The sequence below is a fragment of the Fringilla coelebs genome (assembly GCF_963513975.1).
Source record: "Fringilla coelebs genome assembly, chromosome: 27".
NCBI classification, from domain to species: Eukaryota; Metazoa; Chordata; class Aves; order Passeriformes; family Fringillidae; genus Fringilla; species Fringilla coelebs.
The window spans coordinates 4,387,738-4,402,043 of NC_140053.1; the positions used below are offsets into that span (position 1 = coordinate 4,387,738).

Below are 14,306 nucleotides of genomic sequence, written 5' to 3' on the forward strand. Positions count from 1 at the left end.
TGAAGTTGTGTGTACACTTAAAACCAGGGGGGCTCTTACCTCCCAAGCCTTTAATGAGCTCATGTTTGAATTTCTCACACACACACTTTGAGAGATAATCACAAGAGTTTAAATGATTCAGAAGATAATGCCCCTTCATTTTCCATTTGTGCTCTTGCTTCTCACAGGTGCTTCTGAAAACTAGGTCAGGCCTGTGATGTATATTTTAAGTTTTCAGTACTTGTAGGAAAGAATAAAGTATTTTACTGCATCATTTAGCTAAAAGCAATTTCAGAATAAAGAATATTACCCAAAATTACTATGTCAAAGTGTTTGAAAAGCAAAACAACACGTGGCCACTTCCCATGTGGAAAACACATCCATATATTACTGAGATGTGGATCACAAAGCAGCCCAGAGGAGGGTACTGCTCTTTCACATTTGCACATTGCCATCTCCCCTTCTCCCACATGATTTCTGGGCACAACAGGGAATAGATCAAAACACCAACATTCCCCAAACTCACCCAAAACTCAAGCACTGAGAAAACATCAACTATAAGCAAAATTAATTATTTAAGGAAAATGTTTTGCCTGCAAAGGGAAGAATCCAGAAGTGCTGATTTTTTTTTTTTTTTTGAGACAGAGGACAAGAAAATGAGAAAGTGATGATGTTTGTGGTTTTCTGCTATATGAAACAATAACTTGTCAAGTATTATGGTTATACAAGACTAATTAGCAGGAAGAGTAATTTTTCCTTTAGAAGGAGCACTCCCAGGAGACACAAATGTCTAAGCAGCAAATGATTTCTCACTTAAATGAAAGTGTGATTTGCTCTCCTCACATTTGAGGCTGAGCAGTTTTTTGCAGTCCCTGTGCTGTGGGATTGATGTCCATGGCTCCTCCCTGCAGGAGCTGCCCCCAATCCTGGCCAGGGAGCAGGGCTGTGCCTCAGGCTCCTTCCTCACCACCTCATCATCTCATATTTCAACACCACTGAATACTGAGCTTTGCATCTGCCTTCCCAGCCCTGACATTTCATGGCCCTGAGCTCCCTCCTGCAGACACACTGACCCCCCAGCCAGAGGGACTGGGAGGGCAGGGAAGTGTTCCCTGAGAACAGAGGGACTTGGGAAGGCTGCATGAGCCAGAGGATGTGGGGTGATCACCATGTCAGCACTGAGCTGCAATGGAAGCTTTTGTACAAAGCCCTCTGAATTTGGATTTGGAGCAGAGGCTGCTCCAAACCCCTTCCCTGGCTGAAACACTTCTCCACACAAAGCACATCCCCTCTGCTCTTCTGGCTCTTGCAGGAGGAATCAGTGAAGAGCCACCCCTGCTCCCTGAGCCCAGCACACTCTCCATGACCCTTGCCATGCTTTTCCAGGCTGAGGAATTCCAGTTTAACCATTTTTCCAAAGAAAACCCTCCTGCACATCTGACCCCCTGCTGCCATTCCTCACCCTGGTTCCAGCACGATCCAAGCACAGCAGGATTTGATCCATGATGGAATCACAGCCCCACTTTTGCTCTTTACCTCTCCTGGTAAATTCTAACCTTGCTGTTTTGCTATTTTTCACTGACAAGGACTGAGCTGGGATTTCCAGACCATTCCAGCTCCAAGAACTTGACCCCAGGTGATGGTCAGGTCAGTCCCCATCCCTGCCTTCACCTGTCTGAATTCTCTCTCCCAGAGGACACCCAAAATTCACTGACATCCTTCCAAATGCCCCCTGCAGATCTCCACTGGTGATCTTTGTCTTTATGCCCCCAAACCAGCTCTGAGATTGTAACCTCCCCCTCCTTACAGAACATTTAGCAACACATTGAGCTGCTCAGGCTCCAGCACAGCCTCCCCAGAAATGGCTGTTCTATTTCCCACCTCATCTCCTGGGTCCACTGCACAAACTGTACCCAAGACTTTCAGCTTTTAGCAAAACATCCTCAAAAATCATCTCTTCCACCCCAGCAAGCTGTGCAAAAGGCACCTAGAGGGTAGGAGAGGGAAGAATGAAAGAAAAGCACAGGGGAAAGGTGAATTTCATCTCCTAAGGTACACTGATAGGCCCCTTTTCACTTGGAGGCAAACATTCCATATTCCAAACATAATTATTTTCCCATTTTTGCCCCAGTAGGACATGACAGGACTGACCTTAATGTGTCTGTTCATGGCAGTGGACTGAGCAGCTCGAACCAAACCTTCCAGCTCAGCACCACTGAAGTTTTTGGTCTCCACTGCCAGCTCTGCAATGTCCACATCCTCAGCCAGGAGCTGGTGCTCCCTCATCCTCACGGTGTGGATGTGCAGGATCTGGAATCGGCCCTTCTCGTCTGGCAGGCCTGGGATGGGGGAGAGAGCACAGCCAACCCCCTGAGCACAGCACTGCAAATCCCCCAGCCCTCCCCTCAGTGCTGGCACTGGCACATTTCCTGAAAAATCCTTTTGCCAGGATTTCTGCTCCTGGGAAGCTGAGATGCCTCAGAGGAAAATGAAAACAATAATTATCTGATTTGCCTCTCCTGTGTTTTGCTGCTCTGGAATGTGGTTTGGACATTGTTTACCAACTGGTCCTTGTTTCATTGGTTTCATGTGAATTGTTTCTATTTAATGACCAATTACCATCAGCTGTGTGGAGGCTCTGGAGAGAGTCACAAATTTTTCATTATTATCTTGTTAAGCCTTCTGTCTGTATCCTTTCTCTATTCTTTAGTATTGTTTAGTACAGTATTCTTTAATATCATATAATAGTATAAAATTATATTATTTTATATTATTATAATATTTTATATTATTATATGATTATTATATTTTATATTATTATATTATTTTTCAGGGTCCCCCTCATCTGGGGACCCTGAAAATCCCAGACAGTGTCCCCTCCTTCCAAGGCCCCTTCTCACCACCAGCAGCTTCCTCACAATGAGGGGGTTGGATGGTGCTTCCCACTGAAAACATTCAATTACATTAACTGCTGAACTGAACAGTGTTACCCCCAAACCAGGGACAGCAGCACAAGGTTGAGTGTCTTTCCTCAGGGCTCCTCCAAGTTGGTTGCTCTCAGATTTCCACACCAGGAATGTCAATCTGGTCAGTCCCCTGGCATCCCCCAATCCAGCTCCCACCTTGCAATTACCACAGAATGGTTTGGGTGGGAAAGGAACCTTAAACCCACCCAGTGCCACCCCTGCCATGGCAGGGACACCTCCCACTGTCCCAGGGACACCTCCCACTGTCCCAGGCTGCTCCAGCCCCAGTGTCCAGCCTGGCCTTGGGCACTGCCAGGGATCCAGGGGCAGCCCCAGCTGCTCTGGGCACCCTGTGCCAGGGCCTGCCCACCCTGTCCATGACAGATTTCTTCCTTATATCCCATCTGACCCTGTCCTCTGTCCATTAAAGGTCTCTGCTCCTTGCCCTGTCACCACAGACTCTGGTAAAATCTGTTCTGCTCCTCTGTCCCTGAGTGCCCTTTCCCAGGGGGTCACATCCACTAATTACTGAATCAGCTGTAAGTTTACTCTCCTAAAATCCAGAGCCTCTTCACATGGCCCATTTCATTCCTATAAAATGTTCCTTTTCATCAGCTGAGGTGATCATTTCCCAGCCTGCACCTTAGCAAGTAATTTCTGAAGCACACAAAGGGTGATCCAGAAGATTCTTCTCTTAGAAGTGTAACCTCTCAGTCTGGCTCATCACCCTGAGCCCCTCTGTGCTCAGCCCCCTCCAGCTCAGCCCCAAGGATCTGGTATTTGCACTGATCAGAGTTTGTGCTGAGGGGATGTGAAAAGACATTTTACAACGTGCACAGTACCCAGGAGCATTCAGTCCTTGTCACCTGACAATTTACTCCAGGATCACTGAGCTTTCCACCAGTCCCAGGCTGTTCTCCACTCCATCTTTCTTCAGGGAATTGTCACCTCAGCACTGAACCCCAGGCCAGGCACTCTTTAGGCTCCACCACAACCTTCGCTGACCAAATTCTGATCTCAATGCAAAACCAGTGATTTGTTCTCATGAATCTAAGCTGATCTGGGCTTATTTTCTTAATAAAGCCTACCTGATCAGATACTCCCTAATTTACCCTGCTCTGGGTGTGCACAGTTACAAAGGTCCCTTTCTAGCTACTGACAGACAGCTGCTTTTTGAGCTGCCAGATGAAATGGCAAACCAAGCTCTTGGCCCACTTTTAGTTCCCCCAGTGCTCTTGCCTGGCCTTCCTGCAATTTCCCCCCAGGAATGACCTGTACCATTATTTGCCTCCTTTCATCCACACAAATATTCAGGGTCCTGCCTGCCCATCCCTGCTGGGCAGAAACTCAGATCAGGTTTATCAGGGAAGTCCAAAGTGGTGCTTTATTGGTCTGTTTTAATTGATGTTCTGGAGGGAGCTGCAGGAAGTTCAGCACCTGAACCATGCTGGGGATTGCTCACATTAGGATCTGTATTTGCTTTGCTGCTGTGGGTCCATGGAGCTGAGGAATTGGGCTCTGCAGGGTGCTTACCAATCTCCATCTTCACCTCCAGCCTCCCCGGCCTCAGCAGGGCCTCATCAATCAGGTCAGGTCTGTTGGTCATCCCTGGAGTCAAAGGTAAAACAAAACACTGTTACCTGAGCCCCTGGTACAGCCCATAGAGCTAGGGAGACACCCAAAGAGTCCCAAGAAAACAGACAGAAGGCACTCATCTTCTGGAATGCTGGGAAATGCTCAGGGAGAGTCAGGGCAACAGGGACCAAACCTGTGCTTGTGGCTCTATCTGCCCTTCCTTGGGCTCCTGCAGCAGGAGCAGCCCACAGGCTGACACATCAATTCTATCAGTCCTTGCAAGTTCCCTAAACTATGAAACCCTCCTTAGCAAAAACTAAAGAAGGAAATTGCTGAAAGCAGCAATATCTGCCAACCACAGCAGCACCTCTCTTTGAAGCTGCTGCTGATGCTGCTGCAGAGCAGCCATGGCACCTGAGCTGACCAAAACCCCAGCCCTCAGGACAGGGCAAGGCAGCCCCACCTACCAATGACCAGGATGTTGTTGAGCTGCTCCACACCATCGATTTTGGAGAGCAGCTGGTTCACCACGGTGTCGTGCACGCCCGTGCTGCCAGCCATGCTGCCCCTCTGCTTGCAGATGGCATCAATCTCATCAAAAATGATGATGTGCACCCCACTGTTGGCTCCAAGCTGTGGGAGAGAGGACAGGAGTGTCACCAGATTGCTGGGAGCAATCCAAAATCAACACCAAGCTCAGCCACACAGACAGATATTGTATTTGCAGGGACCCTCATGGCAGGAAGGAATGATGGATCTGACTCCATGTTCTCAGAAGGCTAATTTATTATTTCATGATACTATATTATAGCAAAGAATGCTGTAACAAACTATACTAAAGAATACAGAAAGAACACTTACAGAATGTTAAAAAGATAATAATGAAAACCTGGGACTCTCTCCAGAGCCCTGACACAGCTTGGCCCAGATTGGCCAAAGAGTGAAAACAACTCACAGCAGAATGCAATGGAACAATCACCTGTGGGTGAACAATCTCCAAACACATTCCACATGAGCACAACACAGGAGAAGCAAATTAGATCATTATTGTTTTCATTTTTCTCTGAGGTTTCTCAGCTTCCCAGGAGAAAGATCCTGGGAGAAGGGATTTTTCAGAAAATGTGAATGGGACAGACACAGCACTGAGACTCCCTGTGTGCTCAGTATCACACCTGTGTTACTCCTCTCCAGGGGAACAACCTGCCCATCTCCACATCAGGGAGCTCAGGGGGCTCTGCCCAAACTCAGAATTTTGCACCTGCCCAGGTTTTAAGGAAGAGCACAAGGCTGAGCAAGCCAAGCAAAGGCCAAAGCTCAAAGGGTCCCAGCACTCAACACCCAGGAAAGGGACAGGTACCAGGGACAGGGAACAGGGCTTGTCTGTGGAGGGAGAGATGCACCAGGGGGGAACACCCCAGGCTGGTGCCAGAGCAGCTTTGTTGATAATGTTTTTAAGGAGCCCAGTCAGCCCCAGCACTGCCATTTCCAGGGTCACTCAGGGGTGAGGCAGTTGCAGCTGGTAAGAGAACAGGACACTTTTTGTGACTGCATTATGAAGCTCCTTCCCTTCAAATCCCACCTCTAAAACATCTTTTGTGGCCAGTGCAGACCGTGTTATCACTGGGTGCATGTGCTGGCCCTGGCAATCTGCCCCAGACACAGGCAGCACAATGCCAACCTTTGGGAGACCTTTTTAATCTCCCAGCTGTCATCAGGCCCAGCCCCTGCAGCCAATATTGAGTGGATTTTAACAGGTGTGCCATTGCCAAGGGAAAGCAGCTCCCAGAGATGCTGCAGCCACCAGGGAGCAGGAGATTGCTCATGTGGCTGTGTTACCACACAGAGCTGATTGACTGACTAATAAACCTTTTGCTGAAGAAATGAAATTATTTCAAGTCACCACCAAAATCTGTGTCTTGTGAGCTGAATAAAATTAAGGGATCATTTGCTAATGACTTCTAAAAAGACTTCCCTGTATTTAACTGTGACTAGCCTGACATTTGATTTTCTTTATCAGAAAAATCTATCAAGATCAAGTGATCCACAGCAGAGAAAAATTAGCATAGCACACATGAAAGAAGTACTTACACCCTGAAACTAAAGATTGGGGTTTTGAACGCCAGCTAAAGCAAAGGATAAAAAACATCACTGGAAAAAAACAGAATCTTTATCTTCACTTCCAGTTTCAAAGATGTCTAGTTTCAAGACATTATTCTCATCCATTCGTTCTCTCCAAAACCTCTATGTTGTTTTATATATATATATATATATATATATATATATATATATATATATATATATTACTATATTCTAAAACCTTGAACTCTTAAGTTTTCTACTATTATCTGAGGGGTGGTAACTTGATTGAGAATCTAAGGTTTTGCTTGAGGTGGAAACTGGGTGAGGGGAGGAGGAATGTTTTGGAAGGTTTTCATTCTGAGTTCTGTGTGTCCCTTTTTACATATTGTAGGGTAATAAAATTTTCTCCTTTATTCCTAAGCTGGAGCCTGCTTTGCTCTATTTCTGGTCACATCTCACAGCAGACACTGGGGAGAATATATTTTCATGGGGGCACAGGCATTGCACCAGCATCAAACCATGACAGTGATATTGCACACTTCTATTTGAACTACACATCTGTAATCTCAGTTTTATAATTCAATTTTAGAAGCTTTCTGCACAGCCTCAGGTCAATGCAGTGCTCTCTTGGGAGTCAGTGCCTGTCAGTACAGAAAGTCTCAAACTCTCAGTAACCAGGGTTCCAAGCACTCTGCCTTTAATGCAAGCAGTAATTTTGAGATTCCAGACCCTTTCCAGTCTCTCCTGGTCTGTCACTGTCATATTTTATGAAAAATCCCTTTGCCAGGATTTTTTCTCCTGGGAAACTGAGAAGCCTCAGCTTCTCCCAGTTTTGCTGCTCTGGAACGTGGTTTAGAGATTGTTTACCAACAGGTGCATGTTTGATTGGTTCCATGTGACTTGTTTTTCCTTAATGACCAATCACCATCAGCTGTGTGGCACTCTGAGGAGTCAGGCACCAGTTTTTATTATCATTCTTGTTAAGCATTCTAGCTGCATCCTTTCTCTATTTCTTTAGTATATTTAATGTGATTGATATGATATTATATACTATAATATGGTATGGTATAATATGATATGGTATAATAAAATAATAGGATATCATATAGTATGATAAGATATGATAAGGTATGATATTATATGATATGAATATATAATATACTATAATATACTATAATATATAATAGAATAGAATGACATAATATATATAATATGACATAATATATATAATATGACATAATATAATATATAATATGACATAATATAATATAATAAGGTATGATATGAATATATAATATACTATAATATAATATGACATAATATACTATTATATGATATACTATAATATAATATGACATAATATACTATTATATGATATACTATAATATAATATACTATACTATTATATACTATGATAATAGAATAGAATAGAATATACTATTATATACTATGATGATAATAGAATAGAATAGAATAGAATAGAATAGATTTTATAATAGAATATATTTTATAATAGAATATATTTTATAATAGAATATATTTTATAATAGAATATATCAGCCTTCTGAGAACATGGAGTCAGATTCATCTCTTCCCTCGTCCTGGGGACCCCCACAAAGACCACAGTGGTCTCATTGCCACCAGCCCCACTCCTGTGTGTCCTTACCCTCCTCTGCTCCTCCTCTGCATCAGCAAACAGCTTCCTGATGTTGGCCTCAGACTCCCCCACGTATTTGTTGAGGATCTCGGGCCCGTTGACCACCTTGGGCTCCCTGGCATTGAGCATCTTGCCGATCTGCCGCGCCATCAGCGTCTTCCCGCAGCCCGGGGGCCCGTAGAGCAGGATCCCCTTCACGTGCTTGCAGCCTGCAGGGACAGGGAAGGGATGCTTGACAAGGCTGGCCTACAACAGGGACTGGAGGAGCTAAAGAATGAAGTAGGGTGTTGGGAAGGATGAAAGTTTGACAAGAGTCTCACAGATACGTGTGCTTAGCAGAAAGATTTTTGAATGTAGAATCTGAAGAAGGAATAAAGATGGAAGCAAGTTTTGATTTAGAAAAAAAGAATTGCTGAGCCAGTCTTACTGGGTAACCAAAGAGGCAAAGGGTGTGTTAGTTAGAAGGGGTTTTTATGACTTAGAGCAAAGCATAAACCCACCCCAAACAAGAAGATGTTTTTACCAAGCAGAAAGATGGCACAGGCAAACAAAGCCTGCCAATGTGGCAAGTAGAAAAAAGGTCTCAGAATTTTCCACTGCAAGAGAACTGAAAAACAACTTCTGGCTTAAACTGTAATGTACTGACTGTGAGTGACTGGAGAGCAGTGACATGAATATGGCAATGATAGTGGTTATGATAGGCTAGAGATAAAAGTTAAGGGATAGATTGGTTCTACTGTATGAACATCCCAGGCAGTGAGAGGCAGAGGTGTGCCAGGTGTGCTCACAGCTCCTGGGAGGGCTGCAGGGTGAACAAGAAGAGTTTCCCTGTAGGATCTGTGGTTATCCAGCTGGTGAGCCCCACAAGTTTCATCCCTGTGCTGTCTCTGAACGCCCTTGTGCCCCAGGTACCCCTGCCCTGCCCCACACTGTGCCAAGAGAGGTTGTGGGACCAGCCCCTGCCCACAGCCAGGTTTGTTTGGTTCCTTTAACTGCACAGACCAAACCTTGGGCCTGGAAGCTGCTGCTGGAAACCCTGCAGGAGGAGATGGTGCAGCAGCACCAGGTTCTGAACCCTGAGCCTGATGCTTGGGGAGAGCCTCAGAGGAGAGAGGGGACAGGGGTCCCTGGTGGCCTCAGGAGGGCTGAGGAATGGTGGAGCTCAAAGGGTTTTCCATTTTTTAATGACTATATGAAAATCTAGTTTTTACTCCATTCTTGTGGGTTGACTTCTTTAAGAGTGCAACCCACCCAACAAGAGCCCTGCAGTGCTCAGGATGCACATTAAAATCAAATTCAACAAAAAGCGGCAAACTGATGGCCCCAAGCTCAGACTGAGGGGACCTGAGCTCAGTTTCTGCCGGGCTGAAGGAGCCTGAGCACGTGGAGTTGTCTGTCACCCCTCAGGATGACTTTCCTCCTGGTGTCTGGCTTGTCTCAGCTCCATGGCAACCCCACCCCATCCCACAGAGCCCTCAGGGCAATTCTGCCTGGAAAGGACAAACACTTCCCCCTCCTCACCTTCCCAACACTCTGCTGGGATTTCACTTACTCCTGGAGGCTGTGGCAATAAAGAACTGATTTCAGTCTGAACAACTGCTCAATATTCCTCAGTTCCTGTGACCCCACAGGCTCTCTTCCCTCTCTCTCTGGTTCATTGACTGCAGTGAGGATCCAGGACACTGCCCTGAGGAGCAGCTGATCCTCCCAAAGCCCAGAGAGCAGCAGTGCTGCACTGGCTAAGCCCAGCAATAAAGCTGAGAGGGAAAATAAATCCTGCTGGGCTTCTCTGCAGATAAAAAATTCACTACAGAAATCCAGAGCTGAACTCATGAGTCAGCACTGAGGCATCTGCAAGTCAAAAGCATAAACAACATAAACTGGAGTGAAGACAAATCTCACAGGGGAGGGAGTGAGGCACAGATAAATTAAGAGCTCTTCCTGTCAGATCCCTGTCATGAGGGCATTGTTCATGGGGGAACTCTGTAACCAAACTGCACCAGCCAGGGTGGTGCTGACAAGTGATGGATGTCTGCAGGGAAATCCCAGCACAGCAATGCTCCAGCAGCTCCTGGGCTGCAGCACAGGCCACCAAAGGCACACAGAGGCCACCAAAGGGCTACAGAGGCCACCAAAGGGCTACAGAGGCCACCAAGGGCACACAGAGGCCACCAAAGGGCTACAGAGGCCACCCAAGGCACACAGAGGCCATTAAAGGGCTACAGAGGCCACCCAAGGCACACAGAGGCCACTAAAGGCATACAGAGGCCACCAAAGGGCTACAGAGGCCACCAAAGGCACACAGAGGCCATTAAAGGGCTACAGAGGCCACCAAGGAGGTACAGAGGCCACCAAAGGCACACAGAGGCCACCAAGGAGCTACAGAGGCCACCAAGGAGCTACAGAGGCCACCAAAGGCACACAGAGGCCACCAAGGGCACACAGAGGCCACCAAAGGGCTACAGAGGCCACCAAGGAGGTACAGAGGCCACCAAAGGCACACAGAGGCCATTAAAGGCACACAGAGGCCATTAAAGGGCTACAGAGGTCACCAAAGGCACAGAGAGGCCACTAAAGGCACACAGAGGCCACTAAAGGGCTACAGAGGCCACCAAGGGCACACAGAGGCCACCAAAGGCACACAGAGGCCACCAAAGAGCTACAGAGGCCACCAAGGGCACACAGAGGCCACCAAGGGCACACAGAGGCCACCAAAGAGCTACAGAGGCCACCAAGGGCACACAGAGGCCACCAAAGGCACACAGATGCCACCAAAGGGCTACAGAGGCCACCAAAGGCACACAGATGCCACCAAGGAGCTACAGAGGCCACCAAGGAGGTACAGAGGCCACCAAAGGCACACAGAGGCCACCAAAGGCACAGAGGCCACCCAGGGCACACAGAGTCCCCCAAGGGCTCTGGCAGTCCGGGCTCTGCCCCCAGCCCAGCCAGGCAGACCCATGGCGCTGCAGGGAGCGGCTGTGCAGGGTGCCCACAATAAATAAACACCGACAGTCTGGGCTGCTCAGCTCCTCTGGTTTTCTTCTGAGCCCTGGGAGAAGTGTCTGAGGGAGCTGGGCAGGGGCTCAGCCTGGAGCAGAGGAGGCTCAGGGGGCCCTTGTGGCTCTGCACAGCTCCTGCCAGGAGGGCACAGCCGGGGGGTCGGGCTGTGCTCCAGGGAACAGGGACAGGAGCAGAGGGAACGGCCCCAGGCTGGGCCAGGGCAGGCTCAGGGTGGGCACAGCAGGAATTTCCCCATGGAAAGGCTGCTCAGGGCTTGGAAGGGGCTCCCCCATCCCTGGAGGTGTCCCAGGAATGCCCTTGTCCAAGGAATGTGGCACTCTGTGCTGTGGGCTGGTGACAAGGAAGGGATCAGGCACAGGCTGAACTCCATGGTCTTGGAAGTCTTTTCCAATCTTAATGATTCTGGGATTTCTGCAGCTCCCAAACTCTCTCCTAGAAGAAATACAACTGAGTTTTACCCCCCAAAAGCTTCTCTTTCACAGCCCAAAAATCTGAATTTCCAGAGAAGCACAAACAATCCCCTCTGTGCTGCCTTGGCCACAGCACAGGGCTCTGCTGGACACCCCACACCCAAAAATCTCATCTCCAGGGAGACTGGAACACAAAACACAAACTGGCTTGGACGAATCTGCTTAGAAACCTCCCAGAATGTTCCCCTTCTTCCTGTTCAAGGGAAAAGGAAAGGAATCCTGGAGTCCTCTGAGTGGGAAGGGAACCCCAAGGATCATCCAGTCTCAGCCCTGCACAGACACCCCAAAATTCCAGCCTGGGCATCCCTGCAGGGCTGTCCAAAGGCTCCTGGAGCTCTGGCAGCCTTGGGGCTGTGCCCATTCCCTGGGGAGTCTGGGCAGTGCCCAGCAATTCAAGATTAATTCAATAAAAGAAACATAAAATCCACACTGAGCACCTTCCCTTGGGTTTTATTCCCCAAATCCCACACTCAGGAAGGCAAAAAATCCATGGCCCCACAGCAGAATCATCCCAAATCCAACCCCAAACCTTCTGGAAAATCCCAAATGAGGTTGGAAATGGATAAAAACTCAACTTCCCACAGCACTTCAAGATTAAGTCAATAAAAGGAACATAAACTCCACACCGAGCCCCTTTCCTTCTTCCCCCAAAGGGTAAAAAAATCCACAGTGAAATTCCCAAATATCCAACCCCAAACACCCTGGAAAACCCCAAATGAGGTTGGAAATGGTCAAAAATTCAACTTTCTGGAGACCATTTGCAAGGGTTCAACATTAAATTAATAAAAGGAACATAAAATTCAGATCATCACCCTCACCCTGAGGGTTGGAGCTTTGGGTTTTCCTCTCCCAGAGGTAAAAAATCTATGACTCCACAGTGAAATCATCCCAAATATCCCCAACCTTTTGAAAAACCCCAAATGAGGGCAGAAATGCTTAAAAATTCAACTTTATTGAATTTTTAATTCAATAAAATTGAAGTCAGATGACAGAACATTCCAGACCCCAAAGCAATTAGTTCCTCTTCAAATAAAACTGCCACAAGCAACTCCAGCAGACATTTCCCTTTACAGCCACGTTCACCTGGCTAAAATCAAAGTTTTAAGGACAAGCAGGACTTGATTAAAATAGACAGGTGATGACAAATCCCAAATGTTACCTCTCAAATCACAGTGGGATCCTCTGCACCACACAGGAATTTTGATTAAGTTTATCTCCCCTCTGCTGATTTCACCAATGTGGCCCAAATGTCAATACTATTATGAGAATCTTTCTAAACACAAATTACAGCTGTGCAGACATCTCCAACCAGTTCAGCTCATCATTTGATGAGCTCCAAAAAAAAGGTCATTGCTGTAACCTGATCCTTAAATTCTGCCATTCAATGACAGTTCGAGGCTGAATAGGGACATTAACAGCAACTCAAATATGGGAAAATTCATAAAAACTGCTGAGAATGGGAGAGTTACTGGTGCTACCAATGGAAGTCAAGCTCTGTTTTGATCAAGAACATCACCTGCCCAAAGACAAGATAAAGTTTATTTGTTCAATTCTCCCTCTTCAATTTATTGGAGAGATCAGAAGAACTGATTTAGTATAACAGGGATTTTCTACTTGGGAGTGTAATTCCCCTTTTAATTAAAATCAAAGCATTCTGCTGTGATTGGATCACTCAGATGCACCACCAGGAACCTGCATGGATGGGAAGGCCCCAGCACAGCAGGGAGATTTTTATCTCTGCACATTCATCTTGGGGCAGGTTACAGGAAGTTCAGGGTTCCCAGGCTTCACCTGCCACACAGGCAAAATTTCCCTAAAAGCAGAGCTGGGTGGAATTTCCCTCTCCTCTCATGCTGCAAGCCCAGAGTGTCTGATTTGAATTCAAAGCTGGGGCAGGGAAAGGGCCACACCTGCACCAGGATTTTTATATTCTCAATGGCCAGAGTTTTGATTTATCAAATCCTTTGCCAGTGGAAAGAGAAGACAAAGTGAAGTTCTCCATGGAGCTTTGGGAAGTGATTCCCCAGCACATCCCAGTGGCTCTGAGGAGCTCAGTGCACACATCTATCAGGAGGCAATAATGAGATTTATGACAAGGGCATTTATCCATTTCAGAGGGAATATGCTAGAAATGAAAATAAATCAGCATCTCAGAGAGACACTTCCAACAGAATGCCTCTGGCTACAGAAACAGCATCAGGACACTCAGGAAAAGGGATTTTGGTAAGAGTATAAACAAAGAAAACCAAGCACTAAGGGGAAAGTCAGCACAGTAGCAAAGAGTAAATGTCTCTTAAGAGAGCTGCAGAAAGATGCCCAATTCCAGAGGCAGGTTCTGTGGGAAGCTGAGCACAGCCAGGATGTTCAGAGCCCCATCCCACCTGGAAGCCAGCAGCACAGATCCCACCAGCATTCCCTGGGATGGAGCTGGGTCATTCCCACCTGCTCAGAAAGCCAGCACTGGGATTTGGGAATGCTGCTGAACACTTCTGCCTTGTGAACACACACAGACACCCTGGGGGCACAGGGACAGCCCAGGGCTCCCAGCTGGAGACA

The 14,306-nt window shown here is 47.0% G+C and overlaps 1 protein-coding gene across 3 annotated transcripts in view; it reads right to left on the reverse strand.

Moving 5' to 3' along the window:
* Positions 1–14,306, reverse strand: part of NSF (N-ethylmaleimide sensitive factor, vesicle fusing ATPase) — a 77,428-nt gene that overhangs the window by 21,033 nt on the left and 42,089 nt on the right. For all 3 annotated transcript variants that reach the window (XM_084222280.1, XM_084222281.1, XM_084222279.1), the window contains exons 9-12: positions 8,266–8,465; positions 4,988–5,153; positions 4,479–4,553; positions 2,131–2,318 (exon numbers count right to left, since the gene is read on the reverse strand). In XM_084222280.1, the coding sequence (XP_084078406.1) occupies positions 2,131–2,318; positions 4,479–4,553; positions 4,988–5,153; positions 8,266–8,465 (629 nt within the window). The remainder of the gene's footprint in view (positions 1–2,130; positions 2,319–4,478; positions 4,554–4,987; positions 5,154–8,265; positions 8,466–14,306) is intronic.